Raw genomic sequence first — 27,547 nt, 5'->3', positions numbered from 1 at the left:
CCATCTGATGACAAAATTATGTCACTTACCACCGGCGAACACTAACAGACTCGCTGACAAGTAAAGGATAAGCAAAAGTTTTGCATCTCTATCAAACATAAATGTCATCAAGTTACTTAGCGACCCCCAAACAATGGACTAAAATGACCTAATTTTAGACTTCATGTACCTGTGATGCCTTATAAAACCATCATATCATTTTTATGTCACAACAATAATCTCTCATTCACATCCACAAAAGTCGATTTAGACGTGCCCAGCTAGCCACCTAGCAGCTGGCAAAAATTACCTATTTTCAGTATATGAACAACAGCTAACACCCATTTTTTTTTTTTTAACTTTGCTAACTGATAAATCTAATCATGCTGAGAAAACAGCACAAATAGGTGAAAATAACACTGAAGCGTGGGTATGCACTAGTAAGGTTACACATAATGTTCTGCATTTGCTAAACATATATATTGTTTACATGATTCATCGAATCTATTAAGAAGAAGAAAAAAAGGGAAGTGGACATAAACAGAGGGGCCAACATTGCTCAGAATGAAGTTGTTATCTTTAGTCAAAGGAACATCTCTAGGTTAAAGGAGATTTTGGGGATATGAACCAACCATATGACTACAACTTCCTTGTTCAGCATCTAATGGAAAAAAAATGTATGTTGCAAATACAGATGCAATGATATACCAACCAATTGGACGATTTATAGTGCTCTTAGCCTGGGCCGGTGACCTTCCTCCCGTATGGAAGATTACGAGCCAGTCCATTTCATGCATAAACAATTTGCACACAGCAGTGCTCATAGGAGTTTCTTTAGGCATGTGAATGAAACATTTTGCTTTTGCAAAAGCTGTTTAAACTGGAGCCTAATGATATACAGACTTTTTTCATGGCAACATATTGTGACCATTTTTGTTCTAGCACTGACACTTTTTTGTCTTGATGTTAACAAAAACAACAACAACCCCACAATCACTGGAAGACACTAATTCTACTGAGTGCAGCAAACTCTGTCAAATCCCCGTTCAGTAAAAACTGTCTAATAACATTTGGCAAAGAAGAGATGATTTATTTCTTTCATCTCATTCATACTTGTAGAGAGACAACAGGAAACCAGAAGGCTTAGCCTGCATGAAGTCTTGGTAGGGTATGCTCTCGACTAGCTTATCTGAGAAGGACGCCAATGCAAACGCTCTGCAGGTCCAGAACTGCAGATGTGTGAAGTGAAGAGGGTTTTGAAACTGTTTAGTATACGCACCACAGAGCAATCATTCGAATAAATACGGTGCAATCGTTTAATCCAGTAATGGAGTCTCCTTAAACATACATAATAATTCTAATTGTGTTAAAATACATATAATGAGAGGATGTGGACTATTTTTATATTATGAAGCACCTAAAATGTCTGTTTACTTAGAGGTGAAGATTAAGTTAACAATTAAATCTTCACTTTTGGGCCACTTGGGGGAAGCAGAAGTACATTTACACAGTTTGTCATTGTAAAGGCAATAAGCTCATCATTTTAAGTAGCTTAGCTTTGTTCCTTAAGCTGTTGAACAAAAAAGAAATACATTATTTGGTCAGCAAACATTAGAGTAAATGCATTCTCACAGCACAAATAAGTGTCCCCTAAAACCCTTTACATTAAACAAAAAAGTATCATTATCAGCCATCTAGTCAAAAAGAAAACAAGCAAACGGAAAAAAAAACACATATCAACAACACTGTGACAAAAATTTCTCACTATCATTTAATCTGCTGAATGTGTGCGTGTGGGTGGCTGGTGTGGTGGATCGATATCATCACTGGCATTTTGACATAACGCCTCATTACACTTTCAAAATTAGATGCTTTCTGCAACTCGAAACCATAAACACTCTTAAGGCTGAGGTTTTCAAGCTTTTTATGGCACACTTCAGAAACTGAAAGCCCACAAGTTTGATCAGTTTGCTTTGTCACTTATTTACAGTTTTTGTGATAAAGTGTGATTTTATATAAATAAAAAGATCAGCAAACACTCTCACCTGGTTCCACTCACTACCCACCTGCATCCCACAGTTTAAGACCCACAAGCATAGTACTTTCAGTAGGTCATTTTCCAGACAAAAGGAGTTGTGTATTTTAATTTCTTTATTTATATTTTTTCCAATGTTATTATTGTTTGCTGTTATAATAGCAGTTTTTGGTCTTGATGTTGTGTTTAATGTTTTCTGTTTTTATATCAAACTGTTAGATGTAAGAATCTGCTGCATCCATATTATAAACTTTTACGCCGCGTTTCATGGAATACAGGATACAAGACTTAGCTAGCTGTTAGCCAGTTGGCTCATCTCTGAGGTAACCAGGCTTTTATGTTATTATGTTATTATTATATCAGGACAGCCATTTCTTATCTCCAGACCATTAATTAGTGGCATTCTGTCAAGTCATTTAGGTACAACGTGTACCTTTGTTGTTGTGTGCTCAAGAAAAGTGTTATGGCATTACTATAAGTAGTTAGTGCGTCCGGTTACTGTTGCTATAAGGTACATTTGAACAATTTTTTCCTAAAGCTAACCGAGCAGCTTTCAATGCCTAAACCAAACCAGTGAGTGAAAGTTATTAAAAAACAAAATGGAAAACACAGAAGTCCTAACAGGAACCTAACTGGAGTCTCGTGTTTAGCAAACCAGTCATTTTATTCAAAAACAGTCAAACACTGACACAGCTTCCACGTGCTCCTCAAAGTGGTCACATCCCTAATCATTCACAGCTTTGAGTCTCGATAAAAGCACAAAAAAAATTCTTAACTGCTCATCCAGCTGAAGGTTGTGAGGTGGGCTTGAGGCCCAGACATGTTGTCAGTCCACGACAGGGCTAAAACACACTCACATTTACACCTTTGGCCAATTTAGAACGGCCAAACACGCACGTCTTTTGACTGTGGGAGGAAATCAAGGTATCTGAAAGAAACCCACACAGGAAGGCTCCAGCAGACTGTTAAGATTTAAACCCAAGACCTTCTAGATATGAGGCGACAGTGCTAACCACTGCAATCATTTTAAAACCCCCGTCTACCCCACCCTCTCACACCTGTCTAGCCATGGTATGCTGTAAGTAAACCGACTGAAAAAGGATATTCACTCCTTTACTGTTGCAACTAGAGATGGCCTCTCAGTTATAATGTTGCCATTATTTTTTGAAGGTATTGTGGCAGTTTGGTGTGGTCGTGGTGTTAAATATTGTTGTTCCTCTCTGTTTTTTACGATGGTCCTGCTTCTAGATGAAGAAATCTGCTGCTTGCTCAATGCAGACTTTAACTGCATGTTTCTCTGGGCTTCATTGTTGAATAATGCAGTATATTATGGTTTATTAGAGTAGTGCAAGTGTTTCTCAAATGTTTTCTAGTATGCTGAAAAAAGTTTAAGCACCCTATCCCCCATTTTTAAATCAAGAATAACAAATAAAGAAGAGAATAAGGTTTACTTAAATAAAAAAAAAGGTAAACTCAATAGCACATCATGTGTATTCAGCTTAGTTTCACATGTTTTTACCTGGTTGTGCACACCCCAGAGTTTGAGAGGCACTAGACAGTATTTAGCTGTGTTGACCTGCTGGCTACTCTTTGAAGTCCATGTGCTGGACTAACCAGACTTTTAGAGCACTGTTGTACTGCTAAAGCAAGCTCACATCTCCAGGGGCTCAGTTAGTTTTATTTTGCCAAAGCCAGCATTTAAAATGAAGGTGTCCCTTTGCTGTTATGCCCTGAGAGTTCATTCCAATAGTGATATAGTATGAAAAGAACTAAACAAAACATAGTCCTAGTTTTCTTCCATATTTCTTAAAGGTATTTGTACACACCCCGCAGTTTGACAACCACCACATGGCCCAAAAAAGCAAATATTAGCAGACTTTACCCTGTAGCGGCACCTGTCCTATAACAAAATATCATGAGTTTTAATAATGTAGTGCATATTACTTCCATATATTGTACTTCACAGTTTAAGCATGATGGAGCAAGACAATTAATTAGAAAATACAGACAATTAAAGCGCTGAATTTGTATTTTGTAGCATTTCGCTGTAGTTTTAAATAATAGATCCAAAAAGGTATCAGTGCAAGCAAAAGTGGCCATCATTAGACTGAAAAAAGTAAATAAATAAATAAGTACATAAACCTACCAGAGAGAGACAGCAAAAACTTTAGCAGTGGCCAAAACAACAATCTGATGCATTTTTCAAAAGAATGAATGCACTGGGCAGCTCAGCAACACCAAAAGGTCTGAAAAACCACAGAAGACAACTAAAGTGCTTGATGACAGACTTATTTCCATGGTTAAGAAAAACAACTCCACAACATGGTTTCATAACATCATCTACAATCATGAGACGCCTTCATGAATGGAAATATAGAGGGTCTACCAACAAGGTGCAAACCGCTTGTTAAAATCAACAACAGGAAGCCTAGAAAACATCTAAGACAGCCTGCACAGTTCAGAAAATAATTCTTTGGACACATGAAACCAAAATAAACTTCTACCAGAATGATGTGAAAAGAAACCACTCACAATCTGAAGCATACTGCATCAGCTATCAAACATAGTGCAGGTAATGCTATGGTGTGGGCATGTATGACTACAGAGGAATTGGGCCACTGGTGTTGACTGATGATCTGACTGTTGATTGAAGTAGCCGGACGGATTGGGAAGTGTACAGAGCTAAACTTTCTGCCCAGGTTCAAACACAGACTGTGCTTCACAGTGCAAATGGCTAAAAACCATAAAGAAACTGCAAAAGCAATCCAAGAGTTTCTCACGCCAAAGAAATGTGATATTCTTCAGCGGCCATGTCAGTCACCTGATCTCAACAGACACCAGCATGCTTTCCCAATACAGAACACAAAAAGGTGGATGCGGAGAGATCCAAAGACAAGCAGCACTGAGAGTGGCTGCAGTAAACCCCTAGCAGAGCACCTCAAAGGAGAAAACACAACATTTGGTTGTCTTCATGGTTTCTAGACTCTAGTCATTGACTGCAAAGGACATTTAGCCAAGTATTTAAGACAATTCTCATATTATATAATTAACTTTGAATGTCTGAAAATGTGGGAATATGTACAAAAATGGCTGTGCTCATGCAAAACTTTTGATTAACCCCTCAAATTAAAGCTGAAATTGCGACTACTTTATTCAAAATCCACTGTGACGATGTACTGAGGCAAAACTGCTGTGTTCACACATATGAGCACATGTTTAGATGCACCTATAGCATCAAAATCCTAGTTGACTTCCTTAAGATTTCTGAAACATTTGACCTCTGACCTCTCCAATATTTAAACTCGTACTAGATTTTTAGGATATGCACCTAAGGTATTAATTTGAAAATCCTACGCCACCTTGCTCTTGAGTTATTATGTTCACAAAGTTGAGAGTCCACGACACCCACCCGGACACCCAGCCGCTCGCCCGGTACGGTGACGACAATACTCCGTCAGCCTTTTACAGCTGAGGGGTAAAAGCCAAAAAAATCCTCCAACATGAAGGTACATGATTAGATTTAGGCCAAACATACAAAGTGTGTTTTCCACCCTAAGTAAATACTATGATGCAAACCCACTCAAGCAGCTATTGCAAACACTACTTGTCAATCACTGATGGAGACTCACTCTCAGTCTGCTGTTTTACCACACACATTCAAACTTTGGAGCATAAGAGCTGAGGTCAGAGGTGAATGACTGTGGGAATGTGGAGATCCTGTAGTGTTAAACTGTCACCATGCTGACAAACTGGCCAGTAACATAAACAGGGACATATACATCAGCCTGGGTCAATACCCCCGAGAAGAGAGCACAATACCCTCCAGCCCTACACATTGGGCCTGAAACAATACCACTGACGCTAAAACAACAGCACAGCCAATCCTGAGCCAACATGGCAGTGGTTAAAGCTTGAAGCAACACCACTGCTCGGTGAGCAGCACCACACAATGACTCCAATGGGAAATGATCCATCAGGTGCTGACACAGCTAACTTCATATTTCAAAAAGTGAGGTACTTGCAAGATTGGGTGACGTGCACATGGGTGAACGAGCATTTGTGTGCATTATTTATGGTTGTGTTAATGTGTTGCCCGTTTCCTTCAAGCCTTAATGTAGTACTATACATCTAAGATGGTAATGGCACAGTTCTGATTGAGCTGCTCTTGAAGAAAAAAGGGAAGAAAAAAAAATAGCCACTCATTTTACATTTGGCCCCATTTATTCTGACACACCCTAAGATGGCCCAAAATCTCAAATACTTTTTTAGAGAAGTCATTTTAAAGTTTGTTAAGCTGAAGTTTCTTCGGACTGTACAAATAACACACTGGAACCAACATATCTTCAATTCAGTGTTAAAATCTTCACACTGGAACCAACATATCTTCAATTCAGTGTTCAAATTTTCACATTTTAGAGGATATGGCTGGTAAATGTTGAGATTTTTGCATGATAGATTACTTCATCAGATAAGATTACAAGAAATTTGTGCCACTTTAGTGGCTGTGCAATGTTTTCTGGTGTAAGCAGGAACAAGTGTCCCTAATATTTTCTGTATTCCAGCTGACTAAGCCGGGCGCTTAGCCTGTGTGGTTTGTATCCTAATAGGGGCCACCTCAGACCGAGGTCTGGACCTCAGCCACTGGGCTATTCATGCTTTGTGACCTGATCTGCAGATGACTCAAAATCCTGCATGCTCCCTGCTATAAAGCTCTCTAGACATGTAAACACACAGACACAGACTCACATTCAAAAGGCAGACAGAACACATATAGAAGAACATAAACACATAGAAAGTGTCACACACAAACAACCTCACATGAAGGCCCAGTGACCAGGCCGAAAGGAAAAAATTAAAATCATGTGCAGCATCGCATGCGTTCAACCCAGTACATGGAAAATTCCCTACAAGCAACATGAGATGAGAGCAAAAGGCCAAAAACCTTGTACAGAGCACCCTCCAGTGACTAAACACATTAACTACATCTACTTCAACCCCTCAGTACGCTGGATGAAGAACCACTCCACAGCCTGTCCTGTCTGAGGAAAAGGACGAACATTGAAGAGCAAGAGTGTGAGGGATAAAAGGCCCATATTGATTTTTTTAAGCAAATACTGCATCCGCTGGGAAATAGCCTTCATCATTCATTTATGAATTCAGTCAAATTAATCCTGAACAGATGGCACACAAGTTAATAGATCAAAGTGTCTGAGATTAGCAAATGACTAAACAAGGCACATGGGGTGACATGCAGCACTTAACTGCTGAGCTCTGTCCTTTGTATTTTATGACCAATTGTAGCATCTTTTTAGTAAAATGTTACCTGTAAATCATCTTTATGGAGGTATTTTTCTTATCTGTAAGTAGTTCCAGCCGGACTGTACAGCTAACCTGCCAAAAACAGTCACATGCCCCTTCGCTGCTCCTAATCCTGGAGGTACAACTATTGTTCAGCTAGGGGATAACAGTGCAAAATGTCACACAGGCATTCATAATGCCTCACTATTTGCCATTTTAAATTCCAAAAGAAATGCAGTTGAGTAAAGGATCACACTGTAAGATTTCAGCAATCTTTTAAGTTTATTGCAAGCCACACTGTGCAGCACACATTATATTCGATGAATGCACAGTATAAGATGACAACACCTCCTGAAATGTATGCTACGTATGAGACATTGCTACAATTCCTCATGCTGGCTGCACCCTCCTTGTTGTGGTCACGATAACATCTGGAGGAAATGGTATACAAAGAGGTTTCTGCTGCCGCACAGCAACACGACGTCCTCCTTTGCTGGAATTCCAAACATTTTGTTTTGAACAGTATATAAGAAGGGAGTAGCTTCGGGGTCTGTAGAGAGAAGCCGATGCAGTGGCTTAAACAAGCGTTCTTTTTAAAAGCCACCAAGGGGTCAAGCTGTGGTTACGAAAAGACTTCTGGTGCCTTAGAAATCTATGGGAAAATGGTCCTCGGACTTGACCTCTCTAAACACTTTCCTGCTGAGTTTATGTGTCAGTTAGTCATTTTGTAATTTTGTGTTTTTATGTTTTTAAGTTCAGATAGAAGGATTATGCAGGGTATGCTTATTTTCTCATGAGTTAAGGAATTGTAATTGACAAGTTGTTTCACTGTCAGTACCCCTCACTTCTCACATCGGCTATACAAAAACACCAACATGGCAAAGACAGAAATACTTCAAAACATCTTCACAAACCAACGGGTAGCATCTATGTCTTTCTTTTATACCTACGTTCATCTTTTATACTATGAAATATGATATTTGTAGGTAAAACCAATGTTGTTGCTAGCACTGCACCACCCAGATTCAAAAGTGGGCACTCTCACTGGATTCTTAGCCTAAAATTTGGAGGTGCTCAATTTCATTCCCACCATTTCACATTTGGCATACCTGAGATCCAGGAGGAACACTGAAAGATAATCTCCTAAATTCCCCATACTGTCAAAATTATGCCCCAGGACATTTACAACAATAACCAAAGATTTCATCATGATCCTTTCCCCTTGGGCATCCTTCATCTCAAGCAGCCCAGAAAAAACAACAACAAAAAAACAGTGTATACCAGGGGTGTCCAGTTCTCAAGAGCTACTGTCCTGCAGGTTTTAGATGCATCCTTATTCCAACACACCTGAATCAAATGAATGGCTGTTACCGGGCCTTTGCCAAACTTGATGGCATGCTGAAAAGGTAATCCAACCATCTGATTCAGTTGGAATAGGGATGCATCTAAAAGCTGCAGGAAAGTAGCTCTCAAGGACTGGAGTTGGACACCCCTGGTGTATACCAACATAACAGACAGGTAGACAGGAAAGAACTCAGTTTTCCTCCTCATGTACACACTGCTATAACTATTTTTGAACTATGAATGTAACAATTACTTGGCTCTCTCTCATTTAAGTGTTCAGTAAGCCATTAGGTGACGCTTGAACAATAAAAGACCAATGAAACTGAAGCAGCTAAGCACAATTCAGCTGCTGTTCCTTTTATTATTCACACCTGTTTTGACATGTCAAATGCCAGCAGTGAAAAAAAACAGCTTGCCAAAGGGTAAAGCTGTCAGATTACAGGCTAAATATATCTTTTTCACAGCGGCCACGTTGACATGTTAGGGAAAGCGCAATAATGTCATTAAAGATAACCTTTTAATACCCCTGTAAACTATTTCAGTGCACCAACATACATGGCACGAGGGGCCTGGGAAGAATTTGTATCATTTATATGATCAGTCACATCTGCGCTTTTCATGCTATGATAAGTCTGCTGCTAAAATGGGTCTGCCCCTGTGGATGAATCTGTTTAAGATAGGTGTTGCTAAGCTGTGAAATGACTGCAATTTCCATCTTTCACACCTAGAATGAATTCACAGTTGTGCAAGCTTCAATTTTCTACTGGCAACATTATACCAACAGCAAGGATGACTGAACTCATACTTATGGCACAAGTGTCTTTGGTAGTCTCACAAGACTACCAAATCTCTATTCTTATATCTGATGGGAGAGACACAACAAATTCTGCTCTGCCTGAGGTTGAAACAAGAACTCAAGGCAAGAAAACATGGACATAATGAGTTTACACACAGAGTTGGTTGGATGTGCTGTTAAGCTGTTTTATTCATATGATTTCAAAGTGCACTTCTCCCCTTCAAGAAGTTCCCCATCACCATCCACCATCTGCTCCTCCCAGTCCTGAGGTGTATGGGGAAGTCAAACTGAGCCTTTCAATTAATGCCTGATCAGACAAGCGAGAGGAAAAGTATCATTTATTTAGGGCTTTAGGCTAATTTGGGGTCATGGAAACATAATCCACAAAAGGGTCTGGATCTGGACCCTGTCAGAAAATACTCAGGTCTTGAGCCAGGCTTGAGAGCAAAGTGTTTTGCAGTTGTGGGGTGCTAGTAGTTTTCCACTGTTTTCAAACTGAATACAGAGAATGACAGCATTTGTCCCACCTCTTCTTTTGGTTTGGTTTCACCCCCTTCTCCTCTCTTCTCCACACATTAAAACTCCCATTGCTTTATTGCTGTCCTTTTTTCCCCCCCACTCGCCATCTCTTTTTGACCTTCAATGCGCTGCAATCATAATGTGGCAGAGTATCTTTTCTACTTCCATTCCCTCTCCCTCGCTTTCTCCCCTTCAGCTCCTGAATACCACGTCCAGAAATAATTGCAGACGAGCAAGTACCCCCCACCCCCAAGTAGCGGTGCCAACTAACCCATCCCATCATTGCACCTCATGCCACTGGTACCATGACGACTGCTTATGCTGTGCAAATGCCCGGAGACAACACCAACCCACCCCTCCCTTTTTGACAGGACAATACAGCCTCTGCATGTTTTAGCAGAAGTTTAAACTCTATCTGGAACAAATGAAAGAAGAAAAAAAAATCCCCCTTATTCTACAGGAAAGCATTTCCTCACATCCACTAATGTATGCTAAAACAGGAAAATTATCATCTACAACAGGATTGACAGTGACCTAGTTGCACATTTCCCACATGCCCCCCCTCTCTCTCTAAGTCTTCCCGAGTGTGCTGCCGGCAGCATGCTGTACTGGCTGAAAGTGGGGGTCTGTCTGTGCTGCAGGATCAAAGTGGGAGCTTGTGTGTTTGTTAAAAATGGCTTTAAATATCCTGGCAAGCAAGAGAAAAGGGAGGGAAAGGCATCTTCAAACTGTGTAAATATCCCTCATCACTTTATCTGCACAGCATCATTTTAGGGTTCCCAGTTTGCACATCAACTATTTATAAATGAAAGCCAATATAGTGGTAGCATTCATTATTACATTATACTCAAACCACTCTGCAGACTTTTGTGGTACAAGATTTCACATTAGGAGTGCATTAACAGAAATATTGGGCCAACGCTGATGCCAGTGTTTAAAATAACAACTCGGCCAATAAGCCATGTCGCAGTACAAGCAATAAGCAATTCATGCAGGTAACTAAAAGCAGTCAGTGATGATATTTAGGCCTACAAAAGGAGCATCAAGGCATCAAGGCAGGAGCTATGTCATTGTGCTACTATCACTATCATCATCACAAAACTTGAAGACAAAGGGCCTTTAGTGCCATAAAGCTTCATCTAGCTCAGTAAGACACCCCATAGAGAGCATTCACACCCAGCTCCTATCACCACTCTGTCCCACTGCTCTGCCCAGCTGGCAGACAGCTGTAAATCCACAGCTTTATTTCTCTATTGCGTCCTCCATATCCATGGCGCATTTCACTGTACAGTTACTGTGCCAAAGGTCACTGCCTGCTTCCACAGCTGCTCCTCCCCCCCCCCCCCTCCCTCCCCTCCCTCCCTCCCTCCCTCCCTCTCACCATACACTTTGTCTGCCCTGGTTCAACCACAGAGTGCCCATAATCCACCAGATCTGACCAGAATACAAGGCCCTCTCGTCATTGGTCCTCACTATATTTACACAGCAAGCAGACGTAGCAGACAGACAGGACTCCGGGCATTCGCAATCAAACTCATGCACACACAGTACATTAACTAACACAAAAAAACAGCACAGTATATGCACAGTCATGCACAGACTTATAAAACAGATCAGTGCAAACCTTTCTGTCACTGTGACTGCAATGAAAAAGCATTAAACAATTCTCTGAACTTCTGCCACATTTTACAAGTGGACTCTAACCCTTCCTTCTCAGAAAAGCCGTACTGCATCTGTCCACACACCTGTCTGTCAAGGTTGACAAGTAAAGTTTGTTTATATAGCCTCACCAAATGAATTCCACCATTGAGAGAGGCTTACACAGACAACATGTCTTCTGAAAACAAGCCTAACCCACAATTAAAAAGAAATAAAAATTATGTAACACAGTCTCAGAGAAATCAGTCAGAGATCAACCTACCATGCAACTTCAAAGTTTAACCCTTAGGAAAGTCACAACGTAGGCGCTAGATCTGCATATACTTGACAATTACGATTGCTTATTCATATCAAGTTCAAGGGCTATGCTTAGATGAATAAATCAATCCTAAAGAGATAATTAAATATTTACCGTCATCTCCAAGAGACACTCCATATGTTCTGCATTAGTTTAGGAGGAGGCCAGTTACAGGAAGCCATTTTACTTAATTAATCACACATATGTGTTTATTAGAGAGACTGCTTAGTTATTCTTAATGTCCATTATTAGCTTAAATAAGTATGTGAAAACACTCAGGAGCTTAAAACATCTAATGCCTCTGTGTTCCTCAGAAAAACAGACTGCATTTCTTTTTTATGAAAAAAGCCCCCCCAAAAAACATGACTCTGTCATGACAGATGAATAGAAGGAAAGTTTCTTAGATTAAATATCTTCTAGGGTGTTTAAAAGACTGCAACTATAGCAATTTGTGCATTAAAAATAAAAGAAAAAAAGTTGGTTGTAGAACAAGGTGTGATACTAACAAACTAAGGTGCAGGACTCTTACAATGACTATTAACCACACATTTCAGTTCTGATGTGCAGTGACAGCTGAACACATAAGAACCAGACTGGCTTGGATTCAAAGAGACACTAAGGCCACTTGGTATATAATGTACATTCTTCACTTCATCCGCTGATTTACTCCATCTTTTAATTCTCGCATGGTGCAGGTTGTGGGTAGTGTCATTAAATCTGAGAGGCACAGGCCTAAATCACAAGAACAGGTTGATCTTTTGAGACTAGCTCTTAATTCAAGTAGGGGTAAAGGGCTAATACAATGGTGTAATTGCATAGCACAGAAAGAAGAAAAAAAAAACCTCTCTGTCTCTGTTCAGCCATCCAAGACTGGGTTCCTTTCATCCAGTTTGGGGACATGATGACCAGAGAAAGAGAGAGAGTCGGCCAACAGAGTCTGCCCACCCCTTTCACAGACTCAGAATACACACTTACTATTGTTTCTCTTTAATTCTGAGCATGTGTGTGTTTGGAAGCATACCCATCTTTACTTTGGGGTTCCCATAAAAATGAGATCAATAAAGCTCAGCAGTTGATTGCCACGTCAAAGGCCACAGAAGACCACGCTTCAGAATTGTTTTGGTAAGCGATTTTGACTCACAATTACCCAGAAGACCCTCGCAAGGGAACCCGACCCCTCCCTGTACGCATATCACCCTATTTTTGCCAACGAACCTGTGACCCCTGAATACTAGAGCAACATCAGTGCAACTAACATCGTCAGTTAGCCTGCAGAGTCAGGAAGAACAAACACCAAGTGGGATTGCATTAAAAAAAAAAAAAAAAAAAAAAAAAAAAAAAAAAAAACAGAAAGTGAGGCAAAGTTAGAGACCAAAAAAAAAGGTCTCTTTACATGGGTTCCTCAACAATTAGTGGAAGGTCTGATACAAGGATCAAAACAGAAGAAAATGCCCTTGTCCATTACTAGAGTATAACTTCTCCAGTACACTTCTTATCTATGTGCACAAGTATGAGCAAAAAAATTGTGCCAACACACAATATTTTTTCCCTTCTTCTTAGGCATTATTGCAATTATTTTTATCATAATTTTTCATGCTACACCTACAGACAAGAGCACATTTCATCCTTTGAATAATATCACTGGAGTTACTTTCACGGTTGATAAATGCTCAGGAAAGATGTGGTCATTATGGCAACAAACAAGCTGAAAATTGCTCCAACCCACAGCTATGCGAGCCATGTGGGTTTTAGAGTATATTATTCTCACTAAGCAGGATGCCTTCCTCCTCTAGAGGACACGAGGAAAAGACTGTCTGTACTTTCAAAGATTTTGCCTTTAATTCCAGCAGATCCGCTGATTAAAGGCTGTCTGAGCCAGAGCACCCCTCCCTTTAGCCCCTCCAACCCTGACAATGTGAGAAAGGTGTGTGTGTGTGTGTGTGTGTGTCAGGAGGGATCTCCCACCATGGGACCAGTGCTACATCAGCTAACTGTGGGCTCATAAATGCAACCTTTGGCAAGCTGTGCCCAAATGCAGCTTAGCATAATTCAGAAATACCAGACGGCGTGTACCGTGGTAGACAGCTAAACCCGCAAAGCAGCTTTCTCCCGTTCTCATCTCTGCCTGCCCCTCGCCTCCATCTTCAAAAAACACTTCCGCACAAACAGGAACTAAAGCCACGGCCAAACACCCTATTTCCTCAGAATAACAACATCTCAGGCCATCCAAAGCTACTGGGGTTAGTGTTTGTTTGTTATTACAGGACTCATTAAGTGGAACAGGCCACAGCAAACGCAAGGGTAGACCCAGGATAAGTGTAATATTTCATTCTCTATAGCTAATAGTGGCAAACCAAAATAAACCCAGCACAATATTTATCATAAATATACATGTATTACAGATACAGTCACCAACCTTTTTATTAAGTACACCTAAAAAGTACTGGACTGGACCTCTTTTTGCCTTCAGAACTACATTAACTCTGCATAAATTCAACAAGGTGCTGGAAACGTTCCTCAGAGATTCTGCCCAATGTTGACACGATTGCATCACACAATTGCTGCAGATTTGCTGGCTGCACATCCATGATGCGAATCTCCTGTTCTAGCACATCCCCCTAGAACTGTGGAAGCCATTAGAGTACAGCGAACTCATTGTCATGTCCAAGAAACCAGTCTGAGATGACTTGACATGGCGTGTTATCCTGCTGGAACCAGCTATCAGAAGATGGGTATACTGTGGTCATAAAGAGATGGACATGGTCAAAAACAAAGTTCAGGTAAGCTGTGGTGTTTAAAGGATATTCAGTTGGGACTAAGAGGCCAAAACTGTGCCAAGAATGTATCCCCAACTCTATCACACCACCACCAGCATGAACCATTGATACAAGACAGGATGGATCCATTCTTTCATGTTGTCTATGCTAAATTTGGACCCGGCCATCCAAATGTTGCAGCAGAAATGGACACTCATCAAGCGAGGCAACGTTTTTCCAATCTTCTATCATCCAATTTTGATGAGCCCATGTGGTAATTGTAACCACATTTTCCTCCTATTAGCAAACAGTAATGCAAACTTGTCTGCTCTTCTGCTGCTCCACAGCTTGGTTATAACGAGTGATTATTTCAGTTGTTGCTCCCTTCCTATCAGCTAAAAGCAGTCTGGCAATTCTCCTCTGAGCTCTGAGAGAAGTGCCTCACACTGGATATTCTCTCTTTTTAAGACCATTGTCTTTAAACCTCAGGGATTATTGTGTGGAAAAAAATAAATAAATAAAAAAATCCCAGTCCATCATAAGTTCCTGAAATACTCAGGCCAGCCTGGGCCTCGATCAAAGTCACTTAAATCACTTTTATTCCCCCATTCTAATGCTCAGTAAATGTTCTTTGTATTTGATGTATTTCAGTGTGCAATAGTTTTCAGTCATACTCGTTATATCATTTTGCTATTAGTAGGCATCTGAAACTATCTGTTTACTTATATTTAGATTAAATTTCTTTCTACCTTGTACAGTGTACATTTTTCTTCTACTGTTTCAAGTTTTTTTTAATGGCTGCATCAATTTATTTTATTCCCACTCTATCCTTTTTGCTACCATATACCGTATGTAAATTTCCCAACTGTGTGTCTAATAAATCTTATTTATTTTTATCTATATTTCTCCTGTTAACTTTAAGGGCTTTGAGAAGCTTTTTTCCTCCCCCACCATCCACCATCTACGCTATTGCGCATTTCTCCCACAGATTTTTGTTTTCAGGATTCACTGAGTACCATGTATCCATGTCCAAGTCAGACAGCTTCAATATAATATTTTTTTTCTCGATTCACTGCCACCTGCTACACAACAATGACCAGGATATTTATTTAAAAATCAACACAGGCAGACTTAACAGACTTGAAAAGAAAAAGAAAAAAAAGCCTAAGTGAAAACAAAAATGCAGTGTCACACTGTGTTTTGTTAATAATGGAGAGCATTACTTATTTTCAGTAAATACGTCTTAACTCTCTGAGAAAGCCCACATACAGTATGTGCAGTGTCAATATTTTTATTGGAAGAACTCAGTGTGTGCAAGCCACGAGCCAGAGAAATTTGTTTTCAAATTCTGCCCTAAAAAAACTTAAATCTTATGTCTAGCTTTAATGCTAAAGACAAATCTTAATCAACCAGTGATTATCTGTTTAGTTTAAATCTCACCGTAAAAATGATTGGCAGCGTGTTGAAAGGTTAGGACAGCTATATTTTTGTGTATCATTGTGTGACTGACTGTAATCTCTTTGACAAACCATGCAGCAGTCACACTGAGCTTTTTACTAAACCACAGTGTTTTCAATGCTTATGAAGAGGTGAAGAGAGGGAGATGGCAGCAGAGCGATACAATAAACACTGGCTCTAGAGGACATATCACAGTCGGGTGCAGCGTAATGCAACACAGCTCACCATCATAAAACCACGAGTCTCTTACCTGGATGTTTCGCAGAAGCTGAGAGCAACGCTCCCTGACATCTTCAAAGGGACAACGTCTGGAGAGCATAAGGACATGGGCCAGGATGTCATTCAGATCGTTGCCTGGAGGACTCCCTGAAGCCAGGGACAGAGGGGCCACCGGCGGTATGGGCCCAATGGTTTCCACTTTTCGCATGACCTCTTGGCAGATGTTCTCTATCGCATCAGCTCTGGAGCTGGGATCCCGGCTCCCCAGCCTGTCCCATCTCTCCACAGACTCCTGGTCCTGCACCTCCATCAGTTTATGCGGGCCTACCGTTTGTGCTGCCTCACAAAAGGCTACGAATAAACAGGACAGAACAGGACACCTGTTTGTTAATGCAAGTGCATTATGCTTTTAGATGTAGCATCAGAGAAGTTTGACTCCAACTAATACCATGAACCGCTTATAAAAGACACAGATATATCACCCAATATCTCATGAATTCCTTTACAATAATTTGGATATTACAGCTAATGGACTTTTGGCTTTTGGCAGGGGGGGAAGTAGGGAAAGAGAGAGAGGGTGAGTGACACACAGCATCAAACTGAAGCCGCCGCAGTAAGGACTATGGCCCTCGGTTCATGGGTCCCCTGCTCTACCAGGGAAAACAAAAATGGCTCCCTCAGCACCAGGGAAGAGCAATAGAAGTACATCCTCCATCTACTTCCATTCTTATACCACATTACTGCCCTAAGAAAGGGTGTGAAACTTTATGTCAGTACTGTACCAGTGTGTAATGTAACACTGTGGAGAAGAGATGGTGCCACTGTTTATTACATTTTTGCTGATATCGGTTTCCCTTTTTGACAAGAAAACAAAAAAAATTGTATATAAATATTAATTATAAACTATTAATCTCTTTAGAACTTCATCGTTGAACATTTATCAACTGCAAAGTTGAGTTGGCACAAAACACTGGTCACTAACACTTGTAAATATCATTGCACTTCCGTCCTGTTGTCTTTAAACCCCAGTTTAAGATTAAACACTAAATAAACTTCTCAAAATGGTGCATAAATCAACTACACATCTAAAGCATATCATCACGCCATGCATTTCAGCATATAGCCAGATCACTCTCTGTACATATACTGCTCAGATTTGCAGAAAATCTAATATAATGAGGTTTAACCACATTTTTTAAACAGATTTAAAAGAGCAATAGCTGCATCCGTGATTTAAATCCACATCATTCTGCTAATCTTTGTTAGCAACTTTCAAAACAAGAAAACGTGATTTTAACACAGACAGAGCAATTAGATTCACTGCCACAGAATTTGATTTTGCAAATACTAACACTGGTTTATGGTTTAACGGCTTTTAACTTTGATATTAACTTGGCATATCATAGGAGGAATACGCGGCGTGTCAGTGAAATCCATTCAATCTCTCTCTGCTTGTTTATCTCTCTTTTCTTCGTGCCAAGGCTTTCAAGCTGCCCGTTAACAAAGACGGCACTGAAGCCCCCACCGCCGCTCTTTAAAAAAATTCCCACACACAAACCTTTCACTGAGACTGAAAAACAAACAGTGTCATTCTAAAACACTCACTTTATCCACATTCTTTGGTGTCTCTCTCCTGTTACAGGACGCCTTGCCTCGGCACTGTCCAGTAACGGGGGTTCCAGCGTAGAAACAAGAGGAGGTAACAACTTCAGGGTAAAAGTTTGATTGGCAGGGCAAATTAGCCAATCAGCCCAAGCCGAACTCATTCGGGGAGGTTCTGGACGATGATTGGTTGGTGGGCGGTTTCCTGCGATCGTGGGGGAAGCGTTTATGGGGATTGTATTCTTTATCCGCCTAGGTTCTCTATTTGACTGTAGCGCTATCAACTACATCTCCCATCATCCACTTATTCAGCAGCAGCAGCCCCCCTTTCACTTGTTTATCAGAAATAAAAGACAAGCAGAAAGACATAAAGAGGTGGATATGTTGTACGTTTCCATTTGATTTTCTTAACTTTAACTAATAAAACTCTGCACACTGATGCAGCCCATACCATTAAAATATCAATCTCAACTTAAGAACGAAGTGCCATGCAGCTCAGTTCAAGTCTGGTAAAAAGAAAAAAAATGTGTTTGATGCAAATGAGAAAAAAAATAGAAATGCAGGAGGACTGTCACACATGCTGCTTATTGCTGCAAGAGAGTACTTGCATGTGCAAATGTTGACAGTGTGATTGACTTACAGTGCTAACGACATTGTATTATCTCACCACAACCTGGGGAAACATAAAAAAGTCAACAAGCAGAAACAAATCAGTTTATCGTGTACATACTTCAGCCTACTGATTGTGTTGGTATTTTAGAGGTTGTGTGTGGCTATGCAGTGATCACTGCATAGTGCAGCATGCATTCCAGCCGTACTGACTTGGGGACTTAGATAAAGTGAGTGAAAGGCCACACATTAGATAACTGAAAAATCCACCTACATCTTACCAGTTGCCTGTTGTGCACCCTTGCAAAGTTAACTGATTAAATACCTTGCATCTAAAAAGAATCATTGTATGTGCATACATGTACACAGAATAGTTCAATATGGAGAGCATGGTACCTTAACAAAACAATGAAAAGCAACTATCACAATACAACATCATTAAACACTCTAGGGTACCTTATATTAAATGGAAAATGTAGCACCTGATCATCTTTTATACTATGTTTGTATGTAAGTATATTATTCCTGTTGTTGTCCTTCCTCTCTGACAACTAACATCTGCATCTTGGATAGGTCCCTTACTGTACATGGGCCCTTTGCACATACCCAGAAATCCCATCAATCCACCCCAGCAGAGAGGTAAAGAAGAGAGGGCAGGCAGGGTGAAGAGGGTGGAAACAAGTGTCTGGGGAGATTTGTGACAGAAAGATAGCAGCAAGAGTGAAAGGGAAGGTTTAAAAGATGGTAGAGAGACCTCTTGAATGGCAGAGTTGAAGATGCCAAGATTTTCATTGGGAATACCACAGTCAACGTTCATGGTGTGGTGGTTGGCATGACAGACGATGGTAGAGATAGGATGAGGTGGAGGCAGATAATTTGCTGTGGCAACCCCTAAAGGGAACAGCAAGAAAAATAAGATTTAAAGGATAATTTTATTTTAGTCTATAGAAGGTGAGCCTGTCTAATGCCATACTTATCACCAAAAGGTCACAGTCTTTATTGATTTTGCTGAAAATACTGGAAACTGTTCCACAAAGAAAATTAAGTGACACCGTATATGTGTGTCATAATCGGATTTTTAAAAATGCTAAAATTGTCATATACAGCTCAAAGTAGTTATGCCAGTCTACTGAAACCCAAAAAGAATAACTGAAATAACAGTGAAGTAAATTAGAATGTTGGAGTAAAGAATGAGTATAAGGACAAGCTTAAGTTTTATTTATTTAATTAGCAAAAGATATGGAAATATAATATATTTCTTAACCAGCAGAGAAAAGTCTGGAACAATCTGCGGCGGTGGGGAGGAAGGAACTAAGAGTGCGCAGGCGGAACCACAGTGTGGAGGGCGGCAAAGAGGAGGGAAATTTAAAAAGTCCGGACTGTCTCTTGGTGACAGGACAGCTGGAGTCAGTTAGCTGGTGTCTTACAAGTCATTTTAACTTATAAAAGTAGCCTGGGATCGTTAAAGACAGACGCATGATTAGTTTGGAAGCACTCATCATTCGCTGTGGGGCAAAATGGAGACGTACCACGATCAGGTAACGTCCGTAAATCAGCCGTTAGCAGCAGGTGTGGCTAACGCGTTAGCGCTGCCTTGTTTACTTTCGCCAAGTTGCCACTTAACCATCTTTTTGGTTTGTTTTACGGGTGTCTACCTAAATGAGCCAATGGTCCTTGCAGTGGGTGGTGTTTGTAAATACATTGGATTATTATTATGTTTGCTGTTGTGGAGCTTTTAGGACTACAAACGGCCTCCTTGTTGCAGAAAGCTGGCTGTACTGGGGTACAGTTGAGTAATCGATTAACGCTTGTTGATTCGGTTACTGTTCACTTTGTGTGGCAAGTGCACGGAAATTGCACCGAAAACAGAAAGTTTTTGATCAGTATTTACTGTTTACTAAACAAATATATGGATCAGGAAAAGCGAAAAACCACAGAGACGGTTCATGGTGAAGGAGGAACGGGGTCGTGTGCGCAGCAGCCTAAGCAGTTGAGCCCAGATCTCCGTCTCCCCTGCCACCCCCTCCAGCTCATCTAGGCCTGAGAGCACCGAGACATTCCCAAGGCAGCTGGGAGATGTAATCTCTCTAACGTGTCCTGGGCTTACCCCAGGGCATCCTTTTAACTTTCAGTAGGACATGCCTGGAAAACCTCTCCCAGGAGGCATTCTGAACCACCTAAGCTGTCTCATTTTGATGTGGATGAGGCTCTATTCTGAGTACCTCCTGATGTTTTGGTCACTATCCAGAGCTCGTGACCATAGGTAAGGGTGGGGATGTAGATTGACTGGTAAATCAATAGCTTTGTTTTTATGTTCAGCTCTCACTTTACCACAATGGACCGGTGATGCAGACACTGCATCAATCAGTCTTAACAAGACCTCAGGATACTTGAACTTCTCCGCTTGGGATAGCAACTCGTCTCTATAATAATCTATAATACTCATTTTGAGAATGAAATCAAGTCTTAACCTATGATGTTGAGGGCATTTTAACATTTACCACGGCGTCTCCAGACTCTTTTTCACTTGTCACATGTGCTCAGTCTGAACATGTGAAGCAAACTGATGCCATTGGTGGACCCGCCAGTTCTGTTGTTCTCTGGCGACTCTTAATCATGTTGCACATCATAGATCCAACTAAAGGAGATCAAGCTCACATGCTACCTTCACATAGTCTCTTTCTGACATTTTGGTCAGACCGCAAATCTTGTTGGGACTGCATGTGTGGATGTGTTATCTTGGAGGAGCTGAACTACTTTTGCAGCATGAATGGGCTATAGGCACCATCTCATGCTACTGATAGTGTAAAATCACCTTAACAACATGCAAAACTAGGGGGGGGGGGAAAATCAGTCAGGAGGGTCTATGGCTGCCCTCTTTTTTGGGGGGGGATTTGTCTTGTTGCCTCTCCAGTCACCTGTTGTCACTTTCATTTGTAACAAAGCAATGGTTTATCCTTCCTAATCAAACAGATTAATTTCCCTGAAGTGTGAAGTGTAACTAACTTTGTGTTATACTATGTTGATCATGTATTCCCTTTTTTTGAGCAGTGCGCTTTTGGAATAAAGTTGTAATTTAAAATGAAACTATTACTTTTAGCACACAGCTGCAAAATTGCAATATTTCTGCAAACTGCACATCCAAATCAGTTTTAGTAAAAAGAAAATTATTTCTCTTTTTTCACAGTGTGGTAATCAGGAGCTGATTTTAGTCTCTGCATTTCAAATTTATTCTCAAGGTTCAAAATTGTTAAAAAAAATCTGACTGGTATACACTTACATTTTTTGTCTATAATTTTACAAACTTGGCATTTTATTGATAATGAAAATATTAATTTGTTTCCAAAACAACCTCCTCTTGTTCTGTATAGATTTTAGACTCACCTTCCAAGAACAGTTACATTGGAAGCTACTACCAGCCACCAGACAGGATAGTGAAACCTTCACGAGAGCCGGAGCCCCATGCACACTCATCTATCAGCATGGGCACACACATGGCCAGCAGCTCAGTTTCCCAGAGCAGACCAAATATTGATAGCAAAGGTATGACGCATTCATTACCATGAGCGATTTGTCTCTTACAGTGGGGGTTTTTTGTTTTTTTTGAGGGGGGAGGGGGCGGACTGCTTTCTGTTACAGTTACCTATTATGTCTTTGTATTGTTGTTTACTCTTCATCAGCCGTGGTTGATGCACTGAAGACCCTTCAGGAGAAAATTAGGCGGCTGGAGCTGGAAAGGATGCAAGCAGAGAAGAGCTACCAGCAGTTCTCCCATGATGCTCAAAAACATCCTCAAGTTACATCATTGCACAGTCAGACAGCAGCCAGCCTGCCTGGGATGGATAACTCTGCCAGGAGAGGTAAGCGACAAAGAATAGAAAGCAACAAGGAAACAGGGTACTGTGGGTCACTATGATCTGGCAACTCTATTTAACTGATTGATTAGTTTGTTCTCTGCTTTATGATGACAGAACTGGACTCAAAACTGCAGTCTGCAGAAGCTCGCTGTAAGGTTCTCGAGAAGCAGCTGGACTACATGAGGAAAATGGTTGAAAATGCCAAAAAGGAGAGGAGCGCTCTAATGGAAAATCAGGTAGCTCAGAATACTACGAATCAAAAAGTCATTTGAAAGTAGATCCCAACTATAAGCATGATCATCACCTATTTGTTTCTCACATTTCTGGATGTAAGTAACATAAAGAACCACATATTCCCCCTGCCACTTTTACTCCCCTCAAGGCTTCTCTGCAGAGCGAGCAAAAGAGCAGCTCAAACAGCCAAATTCAGCGAGAGAAGCTGGAAAAACTCGAGTCAGAGTGTCTCAAACTGAGCAGAACCCAAACTCTGGCAGAGGTAACCTAAGGTTTCCCAATGCTGCTTATCTCTAATTCATTAGTCAGAATGCTTATCGCCAAAAGTTCATTATTTCAGGGTGTGTCGCTGTGATAAATTTTCAGATGAAGCTTTCCATCCTGGAGCAGAAACTGCTGAAAGAAGAGCACGAGCGTAAACTCGTGCAGGAGAAGGCGGAGGAGGTTAGTCAGTTTTTGGATTGCACTTGTTAAGAAACAAGTAAATGCTAACTAGAGACACAGCTTTTTTTAAATTGCCCACGCCACAACTTTCAGCACATATTCAACAATAAAGCTGCTGATTGGCAAATTTGACTAAATACTAGTAAGAAGCATGGATTTGTAACTTTGCTGTTACTACTGCAGCTGCAACGAGAGTTTGATGTCAGCCTTCGACCATCTCTGCCAACTTCTGAAGAGACAAAGCCAAAGAAGAAAACAAAAAAGACCATCAGGGTACTTTTCTGACCGATATAAAAAATTAATTTTAGGCATTTATTTAACGAGACAGAGATTTCTTTGGATATGGCAGTGATGAGAGCTGTCTTCCTCCTCAGAAAACCTCTAAACCTGCCGAACTGCTACCAAAGAGCCCGATGCGCAAGAAAATGCCCTTTGTTGCAGGAACAGTAAGTCACTTATAATTTTCTGCGCTTCTTTTTTTTGTTGTTTGTTCTTACTTTGATTCTTTTCATTCCTGTCTCTAGTCGACGAGCCCAAGCCATTCGGTTCATGCCAACGTGCAAAGCATCCTTCACATGATGAAGCACCACCAGCCACAGCTGTGCCAGCGAGTGAGTGCGCTCCACAGGTCTGGCTGCGGAGTGAAGAAAAACCTCCAAAAGGACTTTTCTTCATCTTCCTCTGATTCATCAGAGAAGCCTAACAGGCTGCGCGTTGACCCATCGCTAAGCTCACTCGACGACCTGCTCCTGGCTCTGCAGGACGAGCTGGGACAGATGAGCTTGTGAGTAGTGCCAACCAATGAGCTGCATTAGGAATGAAGGCGTGTTTAAAATAATTTAAGTTCTTTATTCAGTGTTTTTTGGGTATGTTAGTGTACCTTTTATTAAAGTTATTTTATATTTGTCACCTTTGTCAGTGAGCATCAGGAGTTGGTGCATCAGATCGATGGAGCTCAAAATCCGGAGCAGAGGCAGGAGCTCCAGAGAGAATTGGAGCTGCTGGTCACCAGGATGGAGGATAAAGGATCTCAGATCACCAAGCTCCGCAAACACCAGAGGATGGTATGTGAGCTACAAGTTGGTACAACTTAAAGGGGATTGATTTGTAACAATTTTCAGTAACACAATGAGAAACTGGATCTGATTCATTGAAAATAATCATCTAATCATCCTTTAAAGTGCTTTAAAACAGCCGTAAGCATTCACCATTGACAACCCACCAGCTGTCAATGGTGAATGCCTATATCAAGCAAAGTTTCAAATAATGAATTCCATGTCTGTAAAAGTCAGTTCCTCCATGCTGTAGTGGTTAACATGTGCACATTACATGCAAAAGATGTCTGGTTCAAAACCAGGAGGGGAGACAGATCTCTGGGAGGTTGCATTTGGGAAGGGCATCCAGGGTAAAAATCTTTGCCAAATCAAATATGCAGATCCATCCTCTGTGGTCACTGCTTGTGAGGGTAAGAGCCAAAAGAAGAAGCAGAGTCCAGTAATAAAAAAAATATGCATCAGATCCACTTAAAAATAGGGATGGATGAGATTATTTTGAGATTTTCAAACAAATTAATTTGATATTTGTAGAAAAGTATTTTAATGTATTTGAAGCAGTTTTACAGCTGCATATAGTTAAGTGGAGCTGGTATTACCTCACTGAAGAATTTACACACTTCTCCTGTTATTTCTGACATTTTAATAAACAGAAGAGAAATTTATGCTTGAATAAATTACAGTCTACTTATAAACAAATGGTCAAAAACAATCCTGTTGTTTTCAGAGGATGGATCGACTTGTAATAGCAGCTTATTGCAGTGCATAATTGTGCTGAACAGATCCAAATGTGTGATGTTTTCTGCTCCCTCCACAGATCCAAAAACTGGCCCAGTGCCGATCATCTCCTGAGGAGCACACAGCCAAAAAGCTGAGTGGGATCAAGCCACCTGCTCCTTCTCCCGTTCAGACTGAAAAGAAGGGAAGGACAGATAGGACTACTCAAAAAAACCTGCAGCTTCTCAGAGAGACACAGAAGTTCAGAAACAGCCTCAAACAGGATGACCTCTCCTGGGAAACGTGATTTTTCTCAGTGAGACCTTCGGCGTGCAGACCTGGATGTTACAGCTGGATGAAAACTGGTTATGTGTGGGGTTTTTTGTTTGTTTGTTTTTCTCTGCTCTTCAGACGACCTCTGGACATTTTTAGTAACAAATTGGAGAGGAAATAAGGCATTCTACACAGTGCTTATTAAATAAAGTATTGCACATACACTGTCCTTCATAGGGTGTAGTTTGTGTACCATGATCTTAACCTAATTTAAAAGTAATGCTTATGGGTCTTGTGCCATAAGGAGCTAATGAGCTGGATTAAATAACTTTTATGTAATCATAGTTGTTTATTTTTAATAAAGGCTATTGTTTCTACACATTGCAGATTTATTTTTCTTCCACATTTATCACTGTTTACGTACAACCACTAGATGGCACTGCACAGCCTGTTCTATATTTAAATCTGAAGGTTTTTACCTTTGGCAAGTCGCGCTATTGGATGGATAAATGAACTCTAACTTTGTAATGTTGCTGGCAGCACCAGTCTCCCCGCTGCATATAATCGAGAGGGATCAAATGCACCCCGAACAGCAGCAGGTCGAACAGCTGAATAAATGGAGCACTGACCACAGATCAAACGGATGTGGGTTTTAGTTGTATGCATGTAGGAGGAACCCATTTTTTTTGTTGCCACATACTGGTTTTTTTTCTTTGCACAGCTGAAACGGCTCTGTTCTCCGGTGCTTGCTGGTCAGATGACATGGCAAATTTGCTGCATGCCTTTTGCACACACACATGTGCTGTTTATTTGAGTCAGCCACTTATAATGGGGAAAATAACCACATGAGAAGCTGCCTCATAACATTCCTCAACTTATCTCCTCGTTATCGGGTCTTAGTCAACATTTTTTGCTATTCTGTCATCAAGTTTAATACACGAATAGAAGTTCTGATCTACTCTAAAGTAACTTTAGATGTGTAATGCAGTCACATGGATTTGAAATAAGCAAATTTTCAAGACTTTTTCAAGAGATACCTGCTTTTGTTTATTACTGCATTCATTTCATTATGTCACTAACATTGCTCGGTCTTGGTATTCTTGGCATGATGCAGAGTTCACTGCATGGTTAAACAATGCACTGAGCTCGCGTTTGCAAGAGAGAAGGAGAGACTACACCTAATGCATTGTTTCTCTGTCCTCCCATATTAGATTACACAGCATGACTGGACACAACAATCAGGTTAGCTAGGGCAACTCAAGACCCAACCCATGTCCACTTATGCAGCAGCTCCACCCACTCTCCTGACCCTGCAACTTTGATACCTTATGACTGCACAACCCTTGTTTGTCTGAATAGCAGTTGCTCCAACTGCAGTATTTTCTTAAAATTTTACAGAGGAAAAATCCAAAAGTAGTATCTCCCAGTGTGTGGGGGGATTTTCCACGTTCTAGTAAAAGGCCCAGAGATGTTCCTGATAGAGCAGCACAGTGTTTGCCCCTGAAAAGAGTAAGTATAGGGCTGCTGATTTGGCTTTTAACTGACCAAAACTATTATCTCGTTGGTTGTGGAAAAGCCTCTCTGCCGGGGCCGCTGGAAAAATAACAATCTGCTCGACAAAAATAAACACACAGCTTCTTCGAGAGCGTAGACCATCGGACCGTGAGTCTTGAGTGTGCACATGCTCACTGATTGTCTTCAGAGCTTCGGTTTTTACCACATAAGCAAAACTTTCCTATGACCCGAGAAACTATGTGCGCCCTGGTGGGAGGTGGTGTGAAACATTGGTTTTTATTCACAGGTTATGGTACATGACATGCAGAACACTTTGTACCTGCTGCTTTTTCAAAAGTTTGTAGCTGCTTGCAAAACACAAACAGTCAATGTTAGAAATGATAAAAATAGTTAACACAGTCATTAAGCAAGTGTTAGTCATTCTTTACACTTTATGACATACTGGGTTATTTCTGGAGACTTTGAGAAAGGTTACCTCAGCTTTGTGTTGTATATGCGTTACACACACAGGTCTATGAAAATATTTTCTTTTTTTTGCATGTTTGGCACAGCTTTAATATTTCAGATCAAACTAGTTTTAATGTTAAACAAAGACAGCCTGGGTGAATACAAAGTGCAGTTTTTAAATGATGATTTCATTTATTAAAGAAAAAAAACGGTCCAAACCTACTTGGCTCTGTGTGAAAATTATTAAAGAAAATGTTATTGCCCCTAAACCTAATAACTGGTGCCACTCTTGGCTACAAGGACTGCAATCAAACGGTTATAATAACTAGAAATGAGTCTTTTACATCACTCTTCTTTGCAGAATTGTTTCATTTAATTCAGCCACACTGGAGGGTTTTCAAGCACTAACTGCCCTTTTAAGGTCATGCAACAGCAT

General features: G+C 40.6%; 2 protein-coding genes across 2 annotated transcripts in view; one reads left to right on the top strand and one right to left on the bottom strand.

The window, feature by feature from the left end:
* sesn1 (sestrin 1) overlaps nt 1-18,055 on the bottom strand; it is a 65,813-nt gene extending 47,758 nt beyond the window's left edge. Inside the window, exons 1-2 of the mRNA XM_063495510.1 lie at nt 17,967-18,055; nt 16,393-16,712 (exon numbers count right to left, since the gene is read on the bottom strand). Coding sequence (XP_063351580.1) covers nt 16,393-16,671 — 279 coding nt within the window. The 5' untranslated portion in view covers nt 16,672-16,712; nt 17,967-18,055. The remainder of the gene's footprint in view (nt 1-16,392; nt 16,713-17,966) is intronic.
* Nucleotides 18,056-19,939: 1,884 nt separating this feature from the next.
* On the top strand, nt 19,940-25,508 carry cep57l1 (centrosomal protein 57, like 1). The gene is made up of 11 exons (XM_063495509.1): nt 19,940-20,110; nt 21,944-22,115; nt 22,253-22,432; nt 22,544-22,665; nt 22,812-22,925; nt 23,030-23,107; nt 23,291-23,380; nt 23,482-23,553; nt 23,632-23,891; nt 24,027-24,171; nt 24,977-25,508. Exons 1-11 carry the CDS (start codon nt 20,090-20,092, stop codon nt 25,181-25,183), a joined length of 1,461 nt encoding a protein of 486 aa, XP_063351579.1. The 5' UTR covers nt 19,940-20,089; the 3' UTR covers nt 25,184-25,508.
* The last annotated feature ends 2,039 nt before the right edge of the window (nt 25,509-27,547 follow it).

This window comes from Pelmatolapia mariae, linkage group LG15 (assembly GCF_036321145.2).
Source record: "Pelmatolapia mariae isolate MD_Pm_ZW linkage group LG15, Pm_UMD_F_2, whole genome shotgun sequence".
Lineage (NCBI taxonomy): Eukaryota > Metazoa > Chordata > Actinopteri > Cichliformes > Cichlidae > Pelmatolapia > Pelmatolapia mariae.
The sequence above is the reverse complement of the archived record's forward strand: the minus strand, read 5'-3'. Positions and strand labels throughout refer to the sequence as shown.